Here is a 17,061-nt window from a genome sequence, read left to right on the forward strand (position 1 = left end):
ACAAACAAAGGGCACGCACAAGCAAGTGCAAAAGGAAATCACCAGCAGACAAGTGCAATGACAGTCAGCGGAGGCACATATAGCCCGGCAGGTATGCCACTTCAGTTGTAGCGACTAGCTGCTGTGTCAACAGTTGTAAACCTCACGTCATTTATTGAGAACGTCAATGAGGGTAAACGTGGTCAAAGAATGAATACCATTCAGTATGAAAGCTGGTGAAGGGCATTCCCCATGATGCAGCATGCTATATTTGTTAACCACAATGCTGTGCATCACATGAAATGATGAATCTGTCACACACCGCACAATATGTGGGTAGGCAGTCTAAAATTAGTTTATGAGAGTCTATTTTCAGAAGCGATAATGCGATGTGCATCAGACAAGTTCAATATATCACAAGTTCAATGAAGCCTAAGGCACCTTTTAAAGGTGGCCAGTGACAACTGGCACGATTTTCAGAAAAACAGAGACTTCAGAACATTATTTTAAGATTCTGATAAAACCACTCATCGTTTCTGGGGTTAGCAGATTGCTAAATGCAGCCCCTTTTACAGCTTTTCTACACAAAACACACTGACTTCTGAAGTCCTATAACAGTACAAAGGAGTGCCCTTGCACTGTGCAATGTACAAGACATACAATTAAAATAAAAAAAAAAGAAGATGCCCTCCACCGCCCTTAAGTACCCACCACTCTGAGGTTCATCCTGGACACCTTGGCTGTACTCAAACACATAGCTGAAATCGAACTCTTGCTCTTCAGTCTGGAAACTCATTCTCGCCCCAGTGATGGTACACTAAGTTTTAACATTAACTAGCATGCCTTCAACTCAGCCTCTTCTGATACTTCTCTCCTCTGGTTTACCCTCTTCTAGCTCTGAACAGATGATAATCTCCTGCCCACTCCACCCGGAGTGACACACCTCCTTACTTCAGGCCTGACTGACTTTGCTTACAGTTGCAGCTGTTTTCTTTTTTTTTCCCCCTTTTTGAATGTGAGTTCAGATCAGTGCGCTACGCCGCAACATACTTTACTTCTTCTACCACCCACTCAAACACACACACACACACACCAGAGCTTTCACTCTTGGGTGCAGCATGATCTTGAAACTTGGCTCTTTCCGGGTCACACACGTCATGTATGCTGAACTAACAAAATCATACCAGATCATAATTTTGTGGGGTGAAACAAATAAAAGAAAATGACTCACTCTTTGCACCCAGTTCAAAGCCTTTATGATCGTTTGCAGTGCATTGAAAATGCGGTGCAAGCAGAGTTAATTTGAAAACACTGACTATCACACAGATTATAGCGTGCTCTTTCTGTCCTCTACAATTTTTCTCAATTATGCTATCATGATCAAAACGCTCCCTCCCCACAACCAAACCAGCGTGACTAAAGAATGGATGGGCTTATCCGCGGGGATTGTGGTTGAGGCTGGGCTCAGACTGACGGGACCTCAGGGAGAGATAGGTGGTCGCCCACAGAAGTCATCTGCAGCCTCTGGAACTAAGAACCCAGGGGCCACTTATCACACATGGCTGCCTACGGGCTATGGCAAAACACCAGTAAAAGTGTGTGTGTGCTTGCGTCTGCATGTCTGCGCGTCTGAGTTTATGTATGATAATAAAGCAGCCATCGGCATATTGCTAAAGCTGTGTGTGGTTAAGCACGTCTCATTGTCAAGCAAGCTACCCCGGCATCCCTGAACGCACAGATCACAGCTCGCTCTCTCTCACTCACACACACGTCTGTTACCAATTATAAGGCTTAGGACTGAGGGACTGAAATGAATAATAATACAGCCCGCACCCGTCTGCCTGAAACCTCAAAGACAAAATGAAATTACCAAAATCCACAAAAAGCCGGTTACATCAGCACAAGAAGAGTGAATTATGACAAGACAGACTATCAATGACTGCTGATGGACCAAATCACATTTTGCTACCATAAATGCTAAATCAAAGAGCTTTAAAAACAAAAACAAGAGTTTCATTCTAATACCAAACCAAGGCAGAATACTTAAGCAACCCCTGATGCTACTGCTCTATAGCTGACCTCTGACCTCACTGCACATTTGATGAATAAACAGTCAGATTTTTAATCTTATAAAAAAAGCATTTCATACCAAGAGCAGTGCAGGTGACAGCAATAATGTAACCCCCATCAACATTCTTTGCACATGATGAGCAGCACCTGCAATGGCCAGCTGGAGACACCTAATGGTGTGGATGTTAAATGGGTGCATGCCACTCAATATACTTGAGTGAGTGCTAATGTGATCCTCATGCAGAGCAAAGATCAAGCATAAGGTGTCTGCAAATTATCTTAAGGGAAAAATAAAACACACCAGAGGATCATTTAAGTGTTGTTTTTTTTCTCAACATCAATATAGTTTCATTATTATTATAGTATTATTAGATTTTTATTTTTATAAAAAAAACATTTCATACCAAGAGCAGTGCATAACAATTACTAATTGAAAAAAGTGACTTAAGTAAAGCATGTTTACAGTCTGTTGCTAAAATGTTGTATTTGGAGGTGGATTTATTTATTTTCACTTTCCAAAAAAAAAAAAAAAAATGCTTGTTCACCTAAACTGACAGCCCTTTTCCTGTGTAATATGAGTTACCCAAATGTTTGAGCTAGACTTTACAGTGGTGCACGAGGTCCCTATCAATTTGCATTACAGCCACAACACCTGGTATATATACATCTTTAAAAAATGACAGCAAATTATTATTTAAGAGCCACCATGAAATCAAACTGATAAACATATATATTACCTTCTTCTGCAGACTTCATATCGGCGGTGAGAGAGGTGAGAAAGTGGAGTCCTCGCTCCTTACCGGCTGTTGCTCCAAAGCTGAACTTGGAATTGACGCTCAGGCAGAAGGTATCCTGCATTCAACAAGCGATGCGCAGCAACTTTCTCCGCCTGTGAGACTGCAATGCCGACGACAACGTTGCAAGAGCTAGATCACTTCATACACCATCAAATAAGAGCATAATTCGCAGCGAAGTAAACGCAAAGCGAGTGCACAACTTAGAACCACAGCGCGGCGGAGTGTGCGCACTGGATGAGCGGAGGGAAATGTGACGGATCAGGAGAGCGGCGCAGGTAGGGCTGCTACAGGGACCGCGGCTGAGGTGAGTTTGGCTCTCTTCAGCTCAATGAAGGGCTTCAAGAGTCTCCCCAGGTCGATGACGCAGCGCGGTTTGTCAGAGGGGCCGGCTCCGGTGCTTTTAAAGCTGGAAAACACCCTCCGTCCTCCCGTCAGTGCGCCGCCCATACAGGGATGACGCGACCGGCTCCTGCAACCTCCTGGACCGCCTGATGATGTCTTCTGCCCTGGGATCCCATCGGTGGAGGTGGGAGGTATGTTTGCTTGTGTGTGTGTGTGTGTGTGTGTGTGTGTGTGTGTGTGAGTGAGAGAGAGAGAGAGAGAGAGAGAGCGAGAGAGAGAGAGAGAGACCTGCCTGCTCCAAATTAGGGGCATCACTTATCCAGTAGTGTAATACTACTGTAAACACTACTGTAAATTATATTTAAAATCTAAATTACTAATAGAACTCGCAAAATATGTTAAATGACCCTTAGTTGTCAGCTAAACAATTCATTTATTTTCTACCATTTGTTAATAATAAAAAAACAAAAAATCCCTCCCCCTCTTTCTACTACTTCTAATGGCACACTGAAAACAACCAATTAGAGCTGAGGACTGTCACACAGCAGTCAGTTATATCAATCTCTGCAGGTGAACTGCGGTCAAACTGTCAAGTGGCAGTGCTGAACAAATATGAATCAAGATTCTGTTGCGTTGCCTATTTTTGCCTAAAATATTTTCAGAAATGTATTTTAGTGAACTGTTTAGCTGTGAAATAAGATCATCTGTGACCCTACAAAACACCATCACCATCCACCGGAGTTTTCTCATTCTACAGCCAAACAGTACACTAAAATCTGTTTCTGAAAAAAAAAAAAAAGAAAAAACAGAGGTCAGACATAGGCAATGCTGTAAGAGAATCTGGATGCATATTAGATCAGTGCGGCTTTGTCATCCACGTCTTCTTATTGTTTTAGGTATCCATCTGCATCAGCTATTTATGCTCCAGGATGGCGCTACCCTGATGTCAACAGATACACATGGCGAGATGTGATTATGTTAACACAACATGAGCACATGACAACCAACGTGGACCGTCAACAAACCTACATGCTGGCACAGATTGTTAAATTAGGCATAAGAGGCACACAGTAAAGTGAAGAATGAAAAAAACCCATCGCATAAAAGTCAGTTGTTTGTGGGACCCATTCACCACCCCTCCCGCCTGACATAAAGCACATTCACGCTCCTTCTATAGCACCGTTACTGACAGCGTTTTAACCTGACACCATCCTTCCATGTTTCATGTGCACGCAATCGGTTCCGTCCGGCTGCGATCTCAAGTGACGCCACCCATGCGCATATAATGCGGACACGCCTGGTGCCGTCCAGCCATCCACCGGCGTTTAATAGTAACGCAACCGCGTCTGTCCTGCTACGTTCTCATCTAACACTGTCCAGCAGTGTTCCGCGTGGACTCAGAAGATGCCTTTCGGTGTCAAGCACTTATGCCAAAAGCACAGACAAAGCTGACGAGTTTGGTGCTGCATAGTTTGCAGTTCACCAGCAGTGACTGACATGATTGACAGCTGTGTTAGGGACTCCTCGGCTCTTAATTGTTCTAGTTTTGAGATCATTAAGTGCTACAAGACAATAGAGTAGGCAGATGAATATGTTTTGTTTTTTTCACAGATTAGCTGTCTCTTGTCAGCTTTGTGAATATAGTGACAATTTCAGCAAAACTTATTGCTTATAAAAGTTAACTACGATAGCTTTAAAACTGCTGTATGAAGAAAGTTTATTGTTGACACTTATTCCCAAGTCATCAAAAAATGTCACTTCGGGTTGATGGTTTGGTCCGACTATGAACCCAAAGCTTTGGTATTTGACGACCCGGAAATAAGATTCAACAGTCAAATACTTTCTCCAGAGTTATATACAGAACTTTTATTGGGCTGTCTTTCACTCTGGCTTAAATTTAAGCACTAAATTGTAATTTTCTGAAGTTGAATGTCACTTGATGGTAGTCCCTGTGAATTACCAATAAACCTGATTAATAATTATTGTCAGTTTGCCTGCTATATAAACTTACCATAGCTCAGTGGCTTTACATTATTAGGATACGTGCAATAAGTATCATGTTCCAAATGTTTTTCTGCTAACCCTGACCAGTGATTCCCCCTACAGAGGAAGGGGAGAAAGAGAGGGGTCTCCTGCACGAACAACAAAGTATCACATTGCAGCAACTTCTACTGATATGACTATAATGTCCTTCCTCGTTAATGTTGGCAGTGGTATCATTATATCATCATTAACATTATTCAAACATTCAGCGTATCCCCATGATCAAAATCATAACACAACCACTATCAAATATCATTTCCAAATGCATTTTCCAAGTGTTTGAGGGAAATACGGTTTCACAGATTCGCCCAAAATAACTATCCTGAACCGCTGAGAGCACAAACACACCGTGTTCCCCATCTCTGCTTTCCACTACTTCGTATCAAGTCAGTCCCCTGTGAATCTGCGGGCACAATGCCTTATGCTTTGCCTATGTTAAGGGAAAATACTGGGGTTTACTATTCAGCTTATTTGCTTAATTGCACTCCTATTACCATTTATCAAAGTAATAGTTCCCATTATTTGAGCTTGTTGCTAAACTTTGGGGTCATAAACTGATACAGAACGCTGAAAAATCACATGGAGGTAATGTTAGTTGCTCAGGTATGGTTGACATATGTTATAGAATTAAAAAAGCATGCACACATTGCTTATGTATACAGCCTTGGCTGCCAACTGCAGAGATTTCGCAACAGGAACACTGAAGCAATTGACAGAATAATGGACACTGTGAGCTAACATGGATAAATTAAGTTTTCATTTGTAATGATAATGTGTCATTACGATGCTTGATGGGGCTTTTAAAATTAACAGGGTCTGATGAGTGGTACAGCTGAATGCACATCTTTTGGCAAGAGCAAAGCACTGGAAATAGAGTCTCCATTATGTGAACTACAAATAGTATGGAAATGATAATGACAAGTAAAAAAAAAAAAAAAAACAAAAAAAAAAACAAACCTCTGCATACACTGTAAAATCTGACAAGTTGATCTTACTTTTAAAAACAATCAAGGAAACCAACTGCCTTGAGAAAGGTGAGTGCATGTAACTATCCTCGTGTTATGTTAACCTCATATATATTTGTAAAGTTTACTTAAAATTTTGTAGTATTAACTTCATCTTAAGCGGACCACAAAGTCCGCTTAAGTGACTTTGACTTGTTTTCTTCTAAGTGACAGCAACTTAATCAAACCAAGTTAGTCTGACTTTACTGTAGTTATATTTACTTGGTAGTATTTAGGACACTGATTATATTTGATATTTATTGAGTACAACAAAGAACATTAGTTCACAGGATTATTTTCATTTTAAGAAAATGTCAGAGACAAGATCAGTGTTTGTAACACACAAACATAATTATAAAACCAAAGCAAATTCACCTAAAAGCCTGATAAAAAAAATTAATAATAATAACAACATTCTTACTAAATAAATACAAATATTTGACTGAATATTTTTCTTTGCCTTTACTTAAGATTTCAGCAGTACTCCATGTCATGCCATTTTCAACACAAATATAAATACTCAAATTAGCTTCATCCAACTTGCAAAACTTACATAAAACTGTTCAGTTTAGTCCCACTAACTTGGTTTCCTTACAAATTTTAGTTGCTATCACTTTGAAAGAACAAGTTAATTCACTCCTCATTTTTAAGTTACAGCAAGTTCACAAAATCAAGTAGATACAACTGAAATTTGACTAAACTTAACAATTGTGGTATTGGTATGAAATATACATAACTTAAAACTAACAGTTTTATTGACTCATGCCTTTATCAAGGCAATTGGTTTCCTGTATTTATTTAAAGTAGAGCAGCTTGTGAGTTTACAGTGTAACAAATAGAGCAGGACTATCAGTGAGTGCTGGTAGCTGCCATGAGTGCAATTAACAATGGCTTAGACAAGCTACAATGTAATTCCTTTTGAATGGGGGCCAGATTTAAAGAGAAAAATGACTCCCGTGAGTCTGAAATGTAGCTGGCAAGCTCGAGGATGATCACACATAATCAGAAGCAGACTGCCTTTTGGGGGCAGGCAGGCAGGCAGGGCTGTGGGGCAAGCGTGAGCAGACTGCACGGGGGGAAAGTAATAGTACGCTGTGTTTTCTTTGCCTACAGTAGCTCTCTGGCGTCAGCTGCGGCTTGGCCGATGCGCACGTGTGAGCGCAAAGATGAAAAAGCAGCATCACATACTTCAGGAGATGAATTACGATACAAACCAGCGGTAGGAAAAAAGTAGCTACACGACTGATTGGCACTGTCAGTGGGATGGGCTTACCCCTAGTTGCTGAAGAACTTTAAAACCCTGTGGTGTAGCATGGCTCAATGGCAGTCTGAGGCTTATCTTGATGGATTCTGTGCTACTGAGTAAAGTACCATTAGCTGCAGTGTCTGTCAACAATCTCAACAGTGACAGACATTATAGCCATCAGGTCATTAAGCAGTCTATATTTCATTAAAAAAGATGTGTGCTATGTCAAAACCTGATGGTCTAAGTCTTCTCAAAATGTATGTAAGCAAAGTAACTAAGTAACTCCACCATTTCTTCAGAATCAGTTCGTAAGTCTGGCGTTGAAATCCTGCTACAGTTTAACTACACATGAGGTAAGACTTTTATGTAAAAGAAATCCATACTGTGACTGAGTTGACTTGCCAAAATATACCCTACAATGTTGGACACTCCTGCACTTGCAGGAAGGGCCAAATCATAACTTAACAGAGGTTCAAATCCAATGTGTGTCCTGAACAGCAATGAAAAAGAGAGCCGTTAGTCTCTCTTTCCTTCATGCAAAGTCAGCACAGATGGACAGAGTCACAAAGCAGGCTGTGTTCATGCACTGTTCGTACTAAGAGTAATGCACATAAAATTTACATAACCTACACCATCATGAGCCAGTCATCCTTATTTAGGAAGGCTGCAATCACATGACCAACGTGCTTACGGGAGAAAAGAAGGAAGCGGCTCCCATTCTGAGGCAGGTTGGGGTGGTGGATATGGAGGAATGTTTTTTGGTACTTTGAATCTAAATAAGGCCAGAGTGTATAAAAAGCATTAAAATAGAGCTCTAAACAGGCTGTATGTAGCCTGATGTATAATAGAATTGGCCTTCACTTCACATCATGGCTGGAAATGTAAGATTATAATTTATTGCGCTACTACATCTGGCCTTGTGACACTGCACGTACTGAGCAGCCACAACATGTCTGCGGAGAGCATTAGAGACACACTACGTCTTCTTGCGCTCAGATTTATGAGCGGCTTGCTCCTCGCTCGCGTGTTTTGCAGAAAATGATCATTGCTCGTGTCTTGTAAACAGACGCACGCTGCTTTTACATTTGCACAGATTGAGATGTTGCTGTTGTGTTTCTGCTCTTTTTCCTTATGTTCGGTCCATAAAGAAAGGCTATTTGTGATACACACACATCACACTGTGCCAAAGAGAGATCAAGAGTGTCCAATACAGAGTTTCCTTAAGGTCGTCCTCCTGTTTTCTGCTATTTGTAGCATATTGCTTCAGTGTCAAGGAAATGGAAATCTTTGCCAGCAGTGCTGATGATATAATAAATGACAGGAGTGGGTTTTTCTGTATGAGTGCTGTATTTAACGCCAGTTTCTATAATGTTTACTACCAGTGGTTTGGCTCAAGAGTGAGACTACATCTCGGCACAGCCAGAAACCATTACTTAGAACTCTCCGTGAAAAAATTACACGTAAATGACGAACCAAATGTTGACAGGTATAAATAATCAAATCTTAGTCTCTCCAAGCTGTGGGCTTAGTCTTGTCGTACTTGTTTGTCTAGACACCAGGAATGCTACCAATTGGAAAAAAAATATCTTGAGGCAGATAATATTATGGACGTGGACACTAACAAGATATGCGAACCCAGAGAAGTGTAGCAAACTCATGGGTGAATCCCTGCAATACATAAAATTCAAGGCTGCAAACCCGAGCTCTGCCCTCAAAGCTGCACAGTTAATCCTCTCCTTTTACAACATATAATTCATGTTTGACATATCCGGGGAAATGTGCACACTGGCATCTTGAGTTCCCTACACTGTTATTATCTATTTTCTGAGTTTTTTTCTATGAGCCATAACTTGAATCAGGCAGCTTTTAATAGCTGTAAACACTCATTTGTGTGCACTCTGTTGATACAAGTTTGCTACTCAGCCGTGTTGAACCCTGCAGCATTACTGCAGCTACAGACGTGATGACTACTCGTCTCTTTTGATTGTAGTCTAATATGACTGCTGATGGTGTCTGCGGTTAATGAAGTTGTGAATGGCTGTGGTCAGATCCATCCTTTGGCATGCACAAACATTTGTACACGCTTCCCCACTTCTCCTTTTCCCCTTTGTTAGTATTGAGACGCATGGATGTGCTGCATATTTGAGTGCTCACAATGGAGAACTGCTCGGAGCTATCTTAGGCATGTCTGGACACTGTTGTATGTTTAGCTACTGGGTTTTTTCAGAGATTCCTCTTCTGAACAGGAAGTAACGTACACGTCTGGCTTCTAACCAAAGGAGCAGGGCTGTCATTGTCACACGGCCATTGACTAAGATTGTGTGCTGCTAGGAAATAGGGAAGGAAGAGTGTAAGGGGGGCACTTTGTCATGGTTGTTTACATGATACACTTCAGATAGATCTTTTGTTTAACATGTTGCTTGGATCTAGTCCCATTGTTTGCAGGTTTGGTATGAAGTGAGATTAATATAACACTTAAAACTACTACTGTCCACTTAAGCTAAAATATTGCAGCTTTGCTTTATCATAAAGTCAATTCCAAAGGGCAGTGTAACTTTTTAAACTAAATAAAATAAAGTAAAAAAAACAGTGCAGTAGCAGCAGTTTGAGTTGAAGGGTCAATTATTGATCCGTTGATCAGGTCAGAGCTGATCAGATCGATGGATGAGATCATCCATCTGCAGAGATGACTGAAAGCAAACTTTAGGACACGGCACAATGAGAAGTTACATTCAACTTTCACTGCCCCTGGCATTCTGTTGCCCCGCCAGTGCCCAGAGTGAGCTCTGCTTTCTGAGAGTGTGGTGCTATAATCAAACGGAACATATATCCCAACAGCAATCTGAATGACAGCCCAGATCCAAAAATATGAAATCAGTACATGGCAGCAGATGTTTTAATTGTGGTGAGCCGCCATCATAAACGTGGACACAAAATATTAGGCCCATTGTTCCAGCAGTTTGTAAGATTAGCTGCTGGAGGACAGATTAACCCCCCCAACACACACACACACACTGTAAATAGATCTAAAATACAAATCCCTGAATACATGCCAGTAGTGGCTATTAAAGAAAACCAAATCATAAAGGTATAATAATGCTGTCTGTTGTTTGTTATTGTCTGGATTAAATACAGCTCCACGGGGCTGAAATATGTGCACATTGTTATTTTAACTAATGACCTATTACTGCACCCTGTCAGTGTTGTTTTCTCTATGACTGCTTTTGCTGACAATGTGAGATGTGATAACAGCTCCACCATGGGCACTGTATCTTACCCACATGTGTAGCTAATTCAAAACCTGTGGCCAATAACAGCTTCTATAGGTCAAAGACATATGACCTATGAGACAATTTTCCGACATCACTTCTAACACAGATAATTACTCAAGCAAGACATCTGAGGAGGGCCATATTGTCAGCTTCAAACAAAACAGTATGATATAAGCTTTGTTTTTTTTCCCCCTCTCTCTACAGAAATGTCTATCCACTCAGTTTTGTTGCAATCCCTGTAATGATTATGGGATTATGAGGGCGGATGGTTTCATTTTTCTAGCCTATGACTGTCACATCCAGGTCCATTACGGTGATTTAAACCCAAGCATATATGCCAAGGCCATTTTTACTGCAGGGGCTCTGCAGCTTGGCTGCTCTACATTAAAACACATTTATACAGTCCAACACAGCCAGGGTCCTGGTTATGCGAAAGGGTCACTCACAAATCTGAGCTCAATCTCCCAGCGTCTTGAATCATTTTGTCGACTAAAGACTGAGAGGTGATTTGTCATAGGCAGTCATTGTTTCCATAGCTTTTTTATCAAACTAGATGGTGATAGGACAGGCGGTTTAGTGACGTATATTTTATTTAGTATGTGCACCTAGAATTAGCTAAGTCAGTTTCTACTTTGCAAAAATGTATGTATGGAATGATAGGCTGTGATGACCCTGCGTGCTATGACATTACATTTTTAATTGTACTGACTGTTAGCTTTTATTGAATCATTCAAGCTTTCACCAAACTCAATCTATAGTGCTACGCTTACAGGTGAGAGCAGAACATTTCCTCTGATGCTTCTCACTTCCGAATAACATCACTGGGTCATTAATTGAGTAGAAATTTGCTCTGATGATTCTAAGAAACATTGTGTAGGATTTACTGGCATCTAGTGGTAAGGATGGTGGATTGCAACCAGCTAAAACTTTCCCCGTGTGCCGTGCTTGAATTCCTGGTTAGGATAACTTTCATGTCTGTGGTTCAGGAGTTTTTTTTTATCAGAAGGTAAATTATCTGCAGAGGTGTCTTCCCTTCCGAAACGAACAGACGCTGTGATTAAAACCTGCAGTGACACTAAATAAAGTTCCTTGTTAAGAAAAAATAAAAAATCAACTGTTATTGACGCTGCTTGTGGTTGAGGGGCTGCTAACTACAGTGGCTGATGCGAAAACATGAAAACACAGAAACACAAACTCAGGAAACGTGAATGGCCCTATATAGAGCCAGTGATTGGTTGGTTTGATCTGGGCTTCTTTAGAAACATCTTTTACCATCCAGTTTTCTTACGTCTGTATTTCCAAAGTCTTTGGTCATAAACACAATATTTGCTGTGTCCTTTCTGCCTCCCAGTAGGAGGAAACCTATTGATTTCACTGACCTTTTATATCGCTGCCAACAGGCCAAACTCAGGCTACACTAAAGTAGTTACTCAGTCATCTATACATTGAAATAGTAACAATAAAACTAAGAGACAACTGGGTTAATCTAACCCTAATCCAGCAATTGAGCTCCATCGTATTTTACCTGTAATATGGGATCTACTAAAATAAGAACTGCATAATAGTGCAGTCCAACAAGTCAGTCCATTTAAATTAATCATGACCAACAATCCAACATTTCCTCCTAATTGGCTTTGAAGGAATTCATATTCATCTCCACCCTGTTTCTTCTCTACATTATTTCTGGCTGGAAATAGAGATTGGGTGTGCTGTCACTAACTGATGCCTCTGTCTGATCACTTTTGAAATCCTATAAAGTGTCCACACGTTGTTTCACATTTCAGAGGAGCGGCTTGCGTTTGCACCCTCTTTAACTTTGCCAGACATGTAGGACACTCAAACAGCAAGTTGAAACAAGATCCCAACCATCAGGTTATAGTGCTGCATTCTTTTACACTTAAGTTCATGAGCAATATCAGTATATCGTTCAAGGAATCTAAAAGTGTGACAATGGATTGACAGGAGGAAAATGTCAATTGAAGTTAGTGTCCAGTGCTGCTGCAGAGGTATGATATACAGTGCGGGACCTTTCGAGCACAGACCCACAGAAAGCTTGACGCAGGCCATTTCCACTGCTGTTACTCTGATTACATGACCTGTCCTTGGTGTTGGTATTGACATGTCATAAAAAAAGATTAAAAATAGCTCGATCCTGGCTTACAGTGCTGCAGCAAGTCACACTCTAAGATCGGCTGACAGTCACTCTGACTGAGGAGTTGAGAAAAATAACCCCCTGCTGGACATTTATGAGGGGAGGGGGGTCAACTGAAGGACCAACCCCTGTCTCCTTCCACTTTTTTTCTCTCCCTTTCCTGTCTCTAGTCCATGCCTTCCTTTTTCGCGGCCCCTCTGATGGGATCCCCTCTTCTGTTTCCTGCTGTTTGTGTGGGTTGCTTGGAAACCATGGCAGCTGTCCAGTTTTTTCTTTTTACTGGTGTGACTGGGGGGAGGTTCGGAGGTTACGGGGTCAGCATATGGGTGGGATGCTTTACAGTTTTTATGTTGGCATTTTGATATATGGGCAAAAGTAATGCCGTGTTCCACTAAATTTACGTGTCGTCCTCTTTAACCTTAACACAGGGCAGGGTTTTGTCATTGAAATACATACTGTTAAATTGATATAATAAAATAAATTTAAAAAATCAATAATTTTTAAAAACATAGTAAATTCTTGTTCATATTAGATGTCACTTATGTTGTGATTAAAATAAACTATTTCAACTTCCACATCAGCCTCCACATCGCTGCCCATACATTGCTTTTGAGTTGCACCAATCAATATTCTTTTTGTCCATTAACAAAGGAAAAAAATGTATGTGTATTTAATGTACATGGTGTCTTTTGTAGTGATACATTTATAGGAATAATAACCCAACTCTGCAGGTTTCCTCATCTCTACCGTGCATTTTAGCGCACTCATTGTTTTGGTATTTAATGATGAGTAACTTTACTATTTACTATTCTTACTACTATTCTTACTGCTTTGATAAACCCACTGTACACCACCTTGAGAGCACCAAACAGACAGACAAAATCAGCAGATAGCCAGTGAACTTAGTTGAGAATTTAGACACTTTAGAGCAGATTTTCTCTTCTGGAGCTGGTGGAGGCCAAAGCTGAGCAAAAAATGAGTAAATACTGGACTTATATGTGTAAGGTTGCCAGACACATTACTCCAAATGAATGCTAATGTTGGTATGTCTATGCAAATTTGGAAAACTGTTTGACAGTTACCAAGGCCAACCATGAATCTATGAAGCAGATGCACTGTTGAGTTTACCAAGGAGCTAGCTGACATGAAGAGAATAGCATTAGTAATGTTATATGACATAAATAAGAGAGGATAAAGGGATGTATCTAACATTGTCATAGCTGATGCCTGGAGAGCTGAGGTTGTCACAGGATCTGTGCCGAGGAGAAGCCTCTCAGGAAGTGAGGTAGTAATTACAGCTTAATGTGTCCCTAAAGATACATGCCACTGTTTATTCACACAGAGTATGTTGAATGATGGGATGCATAGTTTGTGATTTTAGATAAAGTTAATCTGATTTTTTTTTTTTTTTTTTTAACGTCTGAAAGGGAGCACGGACAACCCATTCTTATTCTGAAAACGTCAAATAAAGCCACTCAGTCAGTGATTTCACCATGGGACAGCGTCAGTCAGACAGAAATGTAACTAAAGGAGCTGAAGAGTCCCCATTAGGTGAGCAGGAGAATTGGTGAATCCAACACACACCAGACCTTTACCCAGGAGCCCGGTGTTTGCTTCCTACATGAACATCTAGCCAAACCACGATATTTTTCTAAACCTACCAACATGTACTCGTTGCGCAGAATATGAATTTAAATATGAAGTGTTTTACTGATGTGGTAGTTTTATTTTCAAAAGACAATATACATCTACTGAGCAGAAACTGTTTATTTTATGTGAAAACAAGACTTTTGAGAAAATTTTTAAAAATGCTCGTAATAGCCTTACACTGACACAGCATCCCCAACATCAACAGCAGATGTACCCAGTATACCTTGCGCATCATATGATGAAGTGAAAGGCAACTGAACAAGCGGCGATATGTGACGAGGGGCTCTCTAAGTGATAAAAAGGGGTAAAAAAATAAATTAATAAATAAAAGAAAAACCAACAAAACAACTGATGCCATTTTTCCCCACCCGAATCCCAGTTTCACTTTAATACCTTGTTTTGACGGTTGATTTTTTTTATCCTCTTGTAACAAAAATCCCCATAATCATTATATAATTTTTGCCTTGATTGCAAAGTCCTTAAACTTAAACTGCTGTCCAAGTAATGATCCTCCTTATGGCTCAACACGTGCACACAGCGACCGCACACACAAAACCTTGTAAAAAATGCTGTGATTCATACTGTGCTGTTAGTCAACCCTCTCCTTTGATTCACCCCCATCTGGCTCTGACACGGCTGGGGTGAGAATGTATCACATGAGGAATAAGCCGCATAGTGACGCTCAAGTGTTGGAAGACTCCGCCGAGGCCAAATCTTGACCTTCACATCTCTCACATCACTTTTGTACTGATAGCACTGCTAGATGCCAGGTTTACACCAGGCTGTGTTCTGCTTTTTTAAGGCCTTTACAAGGTTTAACAGCAAACACACTTGCATTTAAAAGCATGTGTTGAGTGAGCCGACACACAAACTGCGTGTCCGGATGAAAAACTCATCAGGTCAGAATGACTCATGAGTGAATTCCACAGACAATATATTTATACACACATTGACTGAAGGGGAGAAATTGTTTTCCTTTTCTCTCAGTCCATTTTATGCCATTAAAACACTGTTGAGATGAAACCAGACATAATAAAGTGCCGCTCCACAGGGAGAGAACATGCCGCCCTGCTGTGGATCCATCTGAAGTCATTCCCTTCAACCGTGCAGCCTTAAGCGTCTCCCCAGTCTCTGGAAACCTGATCAGGCGGTGTGTTTTTCACTTGAATCCTACAGCGGTGTTCCTGACCTCAGACAGTGATCCCAATCAGGAGGAATACCCTGATGCTGCAGTTTGGACCCTCTACACTGAAACCAAATAGTATAATCGTGTAATGAGGGATCCCTCTCCAGGAAACATACTCAAGTAGGAAAACTGGCTCCTGCTGCTCCTGCTGATAACTCGCATGGTTTATTATAAAAGCACAATTTCAGTAAGTAATAGTCTCAATTTACAAATTACCATTTTGCATTCAACGACTGTCGGGATCTGGGATTCATTTTTTGGTTGTTTCTCAGATGTGGCTGCCAATGTTACAGTCATATTTGCTATCCGCAGTACAAATCAGCATTTTCAGTTAAAACATTGTCATATTTCCTTTTGCAGAGTGACTCAAAATGTGATGAATCATGAATTCCAATTCTTTTCCAGCAAGCAAACACTGACCAGAGCCTGATGTGGATGGTACCGCGGTTGTGTGGATGTTGTGTTATTAATAAAACATTCGGGGAAGAGCCGAGGTGAACGGCAGTGCGTACTTCTGTGCATCCAGACAATAAACAGGATACTCTCCTCCTGTCCTGTGCAAGCAAGCGAGTGTATCCAGGATTAGCCTCGACTGCACTGACTTTGTATGGGCAGGGCGGGATTGCGTGCCCACCTGCATAGCGCTGGGCGTTTTTTATTGACATGGCAGCCTGAAGTTGTGTGTGCTAGTGCTGGCTACACTGCGCAGTCTGTAGTGTTTTCTTACAGGGCATGGCTGCAGTTGAATAATTTGTGTTTACTTAAAGATCACTAATTATACAGCGTGATGCTTGTTTTATTTATCCAGAGCATTAATTTGGATATACAATGTATTCTGAAGAAGATGATTTGGTTTTTTTTTCCTGCACGTAGATTGGTGGCTTAACCCTTTGAAACCTGAGCATATCTTGATTATTCTCCAAATCATTAGAGCTACTTAACAAAAAATGGCCCAATTTTTTTTTTAAAGTAACAAGACAATTACTGGAAAATAAGCAAAGAAATATTTTTTTAAAAAGCAAGGAAGAAAAAAAAGAAGCCAAAACAAATTCATAAAAAAATTAAATGACCTTGAGAAAGTGCTAAAAATATTTTCTGTAACATAATTCTAATATTATGCTCATTTTCATATCAATTCCTTGTCAGCTTTTACACTTTTTTGCGCAGTTTGTGGGACATTTATTGCCAAGTTGCACTTTCATAAAAGACACTAAACCAATTTTCTCACATCTCAGAGGTTAATATGATTGTGAAAGCGTCTGAATGCAGCACAAGAGAACAATCCAGGCGCTAAAGGGTTAATCAGTCTGGTATTTGGTA

At 40.6% G+C, this 17,061-nt stretch overlaps 1 protein-coding gene across 2 annotated transcripts in view; it reads right to left on the minus strand.

Moving 5' to 3' along the window:
- The window catches only part of LOC121946226 (nuclear factor of activated T-cells, cytoplasmic 1-like), a 155,339-nt gene that overhangs the window by 70,573 nt on the left and 67,705 nt on the right, over positions 1-17,061 (minus strand). The window contains exon 1 of one of the 2 annotated variants that reach the window (XM_042490716.1): positions 2,787-3,249. The exons of the other annotated variant lie outside the window; for it this stretch is intronic. Within the exon in view, the coding sequence (XP_042346650.1) occupies positions 2,787-2,907 (121 nt within the window). The 5' untranslated portion in view covers positions 2,908-3,249. Of the gene's footprint in view, positions 1-2,786; positions 3,250-17,061 lie in introns of those variants that run through there. 2 annotated transcript variants of the gene reach the window in all.

This window comes from Plectropomus leopardus, chromosome 7 (assembly GCF_008729295.1).
Source record: "Plectropomus leopardus isolate mb chromosome 7, YSFRI_Pleo_2.0, whole genome shotgun sequence".
In the NCBI taxonomy this organism is placed as follows: Eukaryota; Metazoa; Chordata; class Actinopteri; order Perciformes; family Serranidae; genus Plectropomus; species Plectropomus leopardus.